This window comes from Musca autumnalis, unplaced genomic scaffold (genome assembly GCF_047663935.1).
Source record: "Musca autumnalis isolate F117 unplaced genomic scaffold, ASM4766393v1 scaffold_3, whole genome shotgun sequence".
NCBI classification, from domain to species: domain Eukaryota; kingdom Metazoa; phylum Arthropoda; class Insecta; order Diptera; family Muscidae; genus Musca; species Musca autumnalis.
The window spans coordinates 197,214,008-197,221,875 of NW_027411866.1; the positions used below are offsets into that span (position 1 = coordinate 197,214,008).

At 36.0% G+C, this 7,868-nt stretch overlaps 1 protein-coding gene across 1 annotated transcript; it reads left to right on the forward strand.

Annotated features, from left to right (window-relative positions):
* Window positions 1-686: 686 nt before the first annotated feature.
* Window positions 687-5,914, forward strand: LOC141398398 (uncharacterized). The gene is made up of 3 exons (XM_073975684.1): window positions 687-1,661; window positions 1,965-4,010; window positions 5,591-5,914. The coding sequence occupies exons 1-3, from the start codon at window positions 687-689 to the stop codon at window positions 5,912-5,914; spliced, it is 3,345 nt and encodes a 1,114-aa protein (XP_073831785.1).
* Window positions 5,915-7,868: the final 1,954 nt, after the last annotated feature.

Here is a 7,868-nt window from a genome sequence, read left to right on the forward strand (position 1 = left end):
GCGTTTGTACGTACATATGTGCTTCGCCCAAGCCAAACCAGCACTTGACGAACAAGAATAAATATGTAATGCAGTGTGTGTATGCATTACATACATTGATCCAGACACCAGTCAATATGTAGCTCAGTGTGTGTATGCACTTACATACTTTTTTATTCGCACTGGCTAGGCATCAATATGTATGGCTTAACAAAAGAAATTTATGTAGCGAGATGTGTGTATGGCTTAATGTAAATTACAAAACCATAAACGTAAATATGTATATTTTTTGTAGTTTTATGATGTTTAATGATCATTAGAAATTGCATTTGATTTTTGGAATTCCCTTTTTTGCAATTTAAGATCATTTTGTAAATTTAGTTGGCATAGCAACAGCAAATAAAGAACATCAATTTTTGGAAGCAGAATTCGCTGCTAGTTGTTTAATTTTTGCTAGTTGGTATTTTTTCGCATCATCTTATAAAAAAGCTTATAAGATCGAACATTGGTGACCCCGACGTGATACTTAAAGGCAAATAGTATCACAATTTTATATCAATTCGGATATTAATTAAAGGCATATTCGTCGAGTTCCAGAATAAAATAAATATTTTTTGGCCGATTTATAATCAATTCGGATTTTAATCGACATTTTGTGGTTTTGGTAAAGTTCATATTCTGGATTACGTAACACAACAGTGCTTGTAATGGCTAATAATAATACTTCATCGGCAAATGATAATGTGGCTGAAAGGGCAGCTGCCAACTTTTCCTTGTGTTTTAAGAAAGTGGCAGCAATTAACAAGCAAATTAAAAATATTAATGAGCGTCTTAGTGCAGATGAAGTGAATAAGTTGGATGAGGCTGATCTTTCCGTGCGCCTTGATTATGTTGAAAGTTTAAATCAAAATTTTGAGGAAAAAGTTTTAAATATGGAAGAAAATAGTGATGGTGATGTGGACGATACAATTCGATCGGATTTCATGGCATCGTATTTTGAGGTTAAAGCCAAGTTGAAACGAAAATTGGGCATCAACACCAATCAACGTTCAATTCCTCGATCTTCAACTCTTCGTCAATTTTCTGTGGATGAACCAATTATTGTACGCAAAACCAGATTGCCAGAATTACGTATACCCCAATTTAGCGGTTCATACACAGAATGGTCTGATTTTTTCGCCATGTTTTCTACAGTCGTTGCAAATGACGTGGAATTATCTAACCTAGAAAAGTTTCAACACCTGAAAGCAAGTTTGTGCGGTGCAGCATTGGACACAATTTCTTCTTTGGAACCAACGGACTCGAATTATGAAAAGGCCATCGATTTACTTAAACATCGTTTTGATAATAAGCTACTTCTTTTCCAGACTCATATTAAGGAAATATTTGCTTTGAAAAATGTGGAAAGGAATTCGGCATCAAGTCTTCGACAATTAAGTGATAAATTAAATGCTCACGTAAGAGCCCTGGAAACAATTTGCACCAAACAGGAAATGGCTGATGGATTTTTAGTGTATTTAATTACTTCGAAACTTGATTCACACGGTCAAGCAAAATGGGAAGAGCAGTTACATAATGACAAATTACCTTCGTGGACTTCTTTATCATCTTTTCTGGACAAAAGATGTCGTATGCTAGAAAATTTGGAAAGTTCTATAAAGCCCAAACCACACAACCAACAGGTAAATAAGAAATCTAATTTTCATGGACGAAATGTTCTTATCGCTTCAGGAACAACTCCCCACACCTGTACATTTTGTGATGCAAACGATCATTACATAACAAATTGCCCATTATTTAAAAACTTATCGCCATCATTACGCTTCAAGGAATCGAAGAGATTGAATTTATGCCTAAATTGTTTGAAGAAAGGCCACAGACTTTGGAAGTGTAAATCGGGAGCATGCCGATTTTGTAATTTAAAACATCATTCACTTCTTCATATTGGAAACAGTGGTCCTGATTCTAATCCAGTTCTTTCCCAGGACAACACGAATGTGGTACGTGAGTCGGAATCAACACAAGCAGCCCAGTCTTCCCTTGTATCATCCAATACAGTTAGTGACATTTCGGAAGCTACACTCGGAGCCAGCGTTTTACTAGCTACTGCTGTCATCCTAGTGAAAAATAAATTTGGTTTATTTGTGCCTTGTCGTGCAATTTTGGATTCGGCTTCCCAGTTAAACTTCATAACTTCGCGCTTCGTTAACCAGGCTCAACTGAAGGTAAAACATTCAAATATATCTATATCTGGCATAGGAGAAGGTAACGTAGTTGCTGACAAAATAGCGGACGTCGAAATAAAGTCATGCCACAGTAATTATTCAGCATCGTTTGTTGCCGTCGTTATACCATCGATTACCGACTATCAACCCAATCCAGAATTTGATGTTGGCCAATTTAATATTCCTGATAATGTGAAGCTAGCAGATGCTGAGTTTTATAAAAGAAGTCGTATTGATATTTTGATTGGTGCAAGTTTATTTTTCGAGCTTATGAGCGTTGGCCAAATTCGTTGTGGAAACATGTCAGCGGTATTGCAAAAAACCCATTTAGGTTGGGTCGTATCTGGTGGTGGTGTTTTTCAGACAAAGGCTCATTCATTGGCAACTACACGTAAGTCAACTTCATATAGTGAAAGTGAATCTCTGATCGATGTTGTGAAAGGATTTTGGGAAATCGAGAATAATTACGATGCTTCTGAGGTTATCATCCCTGAGGATAAATTATGTGAGCAACATTTTGTTCAAAATACTATTCGGCTGCCCACAGGTGAATATTCTGTTTCATTGCCAAAGAAATTAGATACAAGTATGCTTGGAAATTCGTATGACCAAGCACTTAACCGTTTTAAAAATCTTGAGAGGAAATTAAATAGAATGCCAGAAGTAAAGACCAAATATAATGAATTCATGAAGGAATATTCGGATCTGCAACATATGTCTCTGGTAAAATGTATTCCCAAGCATACAAAGGCATTTTTTCTTCCCCACCACTGTGTTCATAAGGAAGATAGTACGACAACTAAGCTTAGAGTTGTCTTCGATGGCTCCGCCAAATCAACATCGGGCGTATCTCTTAATGATACATTATATGCGGGCCCAACTATACAACCAAAATTGTTTAATACATTACTAAGATTTCAATTTTTCAGAGTGGCTTTGAGTGGAGACATATCTAAAATGTATCGGTGCGTACGAATAAACTCTCCAGATGATTATCTTCAGTGCATTTTATGGAGAAATGCCGCAGATGAGGACATAAAAATTTATAAACTTGATACCGTGACTTATGGAACCAAACCAGCAGCTTTCCTTGCCATACGTGCTATGCAGCAACTATCAATTGATGAATTGATCTCAGGCGGAAGCTCCATTGAAGAAGTCGTAAATATTAGAGAGCAAGTCACTGCATTATTAAAACGAGGTAATTTTGATATTCGTAAATGGTGTTCTAATGAAGATTCAGTATTGAGTGGTGTACCATCTGGTGATCGAGAAACATTTCTTCAATTTCATGACGGCACCGATATTATCAAGACCTTGGGGCTAGTTTGGAATCCAAAATCCGATAAATTTATATTTTCGTTTTCGCATTTCAACGAACCCCAAACCATATCCAAGAGAGGTGTTTTATCGTCGATAGCTCGTTTTTATGATCCGCTCGGCTTAATTGGACCCGTTATAACTAAAGCCAAAATATTTATGCAAAATATGTGGAAAATTAAATTGAATTGGGACGAGAGCCTGCCTCAAGATTTGCATACATCATGGCTTCTATATGTATCAACATTTTCAAATATAAACAAATTCGAATTTCCCCGTTATGTTTCCATGCCAATTGCTGATGTACAAATACATGGTTTTTGCGACGCTAGTCTAGCTGCCTACGGAGCATGTGTTTACGTTCGATCAGAGATGGGCGGTGAAATAAAAGTAACATTAATTTGTTCTAAATCTCGAGTAGCGCCGCTGAAGGTTTTAACTGTACCTAAACTGGAATTGTCTGCCGCTTTACTTCTAGCTGAATTGGTAAGCGGAATGTCAACTACACTAGGAGATAAATTCAAATTTCATTGCTGGTCCGATTCGATGGTTGTTTTGTCGTGGCTGCAGGAAGAGTCGTCAAATTATAACGTTTTTGTGGCTAATAGAGTCAGCCGTATTCAAAATATGACAAAAAATATGATTTGGCATCATGTTCCCACTTCCTCAAATCCAGCTGATATTTTATCCAGGGGCGCAACACCAGATGAATTGCTGAAACACAATATTTGGAAAGATGGACCAAACTTTTTATATACAAATTCCGAATTTTGGCCAAAAACATTTGAAAAGATAAACACACTCCCAGAACGTCGACGTACAGTGCTATCCGCATCTACCAAAATCACAGATTTTTCGGCATCGTGTAAATATCGCAATACATTTCCTAAACTTCAAAGAATTTTCGCATATGTTTATCGATTTTTTAATTTCACAACTGGAGTGAAGAATTTTTGATAAACATGGGTATCAAAATTTTATGTCGTAACATTCAATTTGTATATTTCGCAGCTGAATTTAAAGCACTCAAGTCGAGCCAAAATGTGTCTAAATCCAGTAAACTATATTCACTGTCGCCGTTTATGGATAAAGAAGGATTGATAAGAGTTGGAGGACGTCTTCAAAATTCATTCCTAAATCAAGATGCTCAACATCCGATAATTATACCAGGTAATCATCCAGTTACCACATCACTTATTCTTCATTACCATCAAAAACTACTTCATGCTGGACCACAATGTTTGTTAGCCAACATCCGCCAACAATACTGGCCAATAGGAGGCCGAAAGTTAGTAACCTCTATTCTTGCAAAATGTATCAGATGTTTTCATCTTAAGCCGAAAATCGCAGAACATGTAATGGGCAGCTTACCCGAGGATAGAGTGAGGCCAAATAGAGCGTTCTTTACAACGGGCGTTGATTTCTGTGGACCGTTTTTCTATAAATCAGAAGTTAGAAATCGACCGCCAATAAAATGTTATATTTGCGTATTCATATGCTTTTCAACGAAAGCTACGCATTTGGAAGTGGTAGCAGATTTATCCACATCATCATTTTTGTCATCATTAAAACGATTTATTTCTCTGCGTGGTAAACCAAAAACAATATGGTCAGACAACGGCACGAATTTTGTTGGTGCCAAAAACGAATTAGCAGAACTACGGCAGCTGTTCTTCAAACAAACTAATATGGATGAAATACACCAAGTATGCTTAGCTGATGAAATAAACTGGAAATTCATCCCTCCCAGATCTCCACACTTTGGTGTACTATGGCAGGCGGCTGTTAAGTCAGCCAAATATCATTTCTACCGCACTGTGGGACGACAAGTTCTCACATTCGATGAATTACGAACCTTGGTATGTCAAATATCCGCTATACTTAATTCAAGACCATTATGTCCAATTTCAGAAGATCCAGACGACCTTGAAGTACTTACACCAGGTCATTTTTTGGTGGGATCTCCGTTAGTAACATTTTCTGAACCTGATGTTACAGATTTGAATGTGGACCAATTGACTCGATGGCAAAGGGTTTGCTATATTCATCAATTATTATGGAAAAAGTGGAGTAGTTCCTATTTAACTTTGCTGCAGGAGCGCTCAAAGTGGAAGGCGCAGCAGAAAAATATTGCAGTTGGCGATATGGTGCTAATTAAAGATGAAAACCTTCCACCCTTGAAATGGCAATTGGGTCGAGTGACAGACATCATAGCAGGAAGTGATAAAGTTGTCCGAGTAGCTATGGTAAAAACATCAAATGGTATTAGTCAGCGATCTGTAGCAAAATTAGCGATTCTTCCCATTGAAAATGATGATGTTGAAAGGCATAACCTTCCAACGGGGGGAGGATGTCAAGCTACGCCACTGATCAAACAGCAGCAATCCTAAGAACACCCGCACAAAGCAGAGCCAAAAAAGTAGCCAGCAGTCGTCATCAAGCGCATCAATATGTTTGTCAGTGCGTTTACCCATTTAGATGCGTTTGTACGTATGTGCTTCGCCCAAGCCAAACCAGCACTTGACGAACAAGAATAAATATGTAATGCAGTGTGTGTATGCATTACATACATTGATCCAGACACCAGTCAATATGTAGCTCAGTGTGTGTATGCACTTACATACTTTTTTATTCGCACTGGCTAGGCATCAATATGTATGGCTTAACAAAAGAAATTTATGTAGCGAGATGTGTGTATGGCTTAATGTAAATTACAAAACCATAAATGTAAATATGTATATTTTTTGTAGTTTTATGATGTTTAATGATCATTAGAAATTGCATTTGATTTTTGGAATTCCCTTTTTGGCAATTTAAGATCATTTTGTAAATTTAGTTGGCATAGCAACAGCAAATAAAGAACATCAATTTTTGGAAGCAGAATTCGCTGCTAGTTGTTTAATTTTTGCTAGTTGGTATTTTTTCGCATCATCTTATAAAAAAGCTTATAAGATCGAACATTATTATTTATCCCTTTTTAATCCAATGAGGAGCATAGGGCCACAACACAATGATTTAATTCTAATCTATTACTGCTATAGGTTTGGTTTCGCCTCAGCAGACCTTCTGCAAGTGTTTGCAGGTCTACATCCCCTGCGACTACCGGGCGGATTCCACTCCAGCGCTTGTGTGACAATGTAGTCTCTAAATATATTGTGAACCGTCAAAATCAAAATTTAGATTTTTAGAAATTTAGTTTTTTCGCCATAAATCCACCAAAATTTAAAAAATGTCTCTCGCCTAAGTACAAGCTTTTTATGTGTATAATAATCCCACAGAAACATATGAAGATCTGATCATCGCTACAATGGTCACCGCTAAAAACCGTTTAAAATGTCGATGGTACATCAGCTAATTTTTTTTCGATAGACTCGAAATGTTTTGCAAAATATTCTATTCTACCTGTACTTTAAAATTAGCCAATAAAAATATTTTCTACTTTGTAAAATTTGTAAGTGGCCATAACCCCTTAAAATAACATTTGTCAGTTTTTAATTTTACCGAACGAAAGCCAAATGGACAGAAGAAAAAATAAAATAGCAATGTTATGTTGTAATAGTCATTCATTGAATTTTATACATTACTTAAAAAACAAATGTCCCTTTATATTAAATTCATAGATTTACAATGACACTGCAGAAAGTTTCCATTTCATAAAAAACACATACCATCCATTTTATCTCCATGGGTGGTAATGTTCCTGTTGTTGTATGAAACACAGAAAAACTTCAATTCACCTCCTTACTTCTGTTCTGTTGGGGATGTAACATGGCTTGTTGTCGTTTTTTCCGACTTCAAAGAAAAGTCCTTGTTTTTCAACATTTTAATGACTGTGACAAGAACAAACGTCTGTGTTAACTCTACATATTTACAATTGTATTGGGGACAAAACTTTCATGTTGCTATCTTTTGAAGTTGAGAGAACAATTTCGAAAACAAAAGTGTTTTTTTGTAAATGAATGAACAACAATTCTGCAGTAATTTTTTCAACAATTTATTGTTTAATTTTCGCCAAATTCTTGTTTCAGAATTTATACAAATAATAATGAACATATATTGGAAAGTAATAAAGGAAAACAATTATTTCAATGAAGTAAATTTTCTGTTTCTATGTCTGTTTGTGTAAATTTATTGCTGCCGTATGCTGGAAATTTATTATCCCTAGTACCACTTACTACGTGCCAAATAATTCATTCACACAAGTTGTCACAAACAAATGCACGTACACATAAATTAAAAAGACACCAGTTTATAGGGGCTCAGTGAGTTTTAAACGAAATATTTAATACCTATATAAGAATGCATATATATTTCAAAACCAGGTACAATAACGTTAGAGAAACA

Coding starts and splice junctions, on each gene's coding strand:
- LOC141398398 (XM_073975684.1), top strand. CDS start 687: ATGGCTAATAATAATACTTCATCGGCAAATGATAATGTGGCTGAAAGG. Junction 1,662..1,964: donor CCAAACCACACAACCAACAG/GTAAATAAGAAA, acceptor GTTCTTTCCCAG/GACAACACGAATGTGGTACG. Junction 4,011..5,590: donor CTTTACTTCTAGCTGAATTG/GTAAGCGGAATG, acceptor TTATGGAAAAAG/TGGAGTAGTTCCTATTTAAC.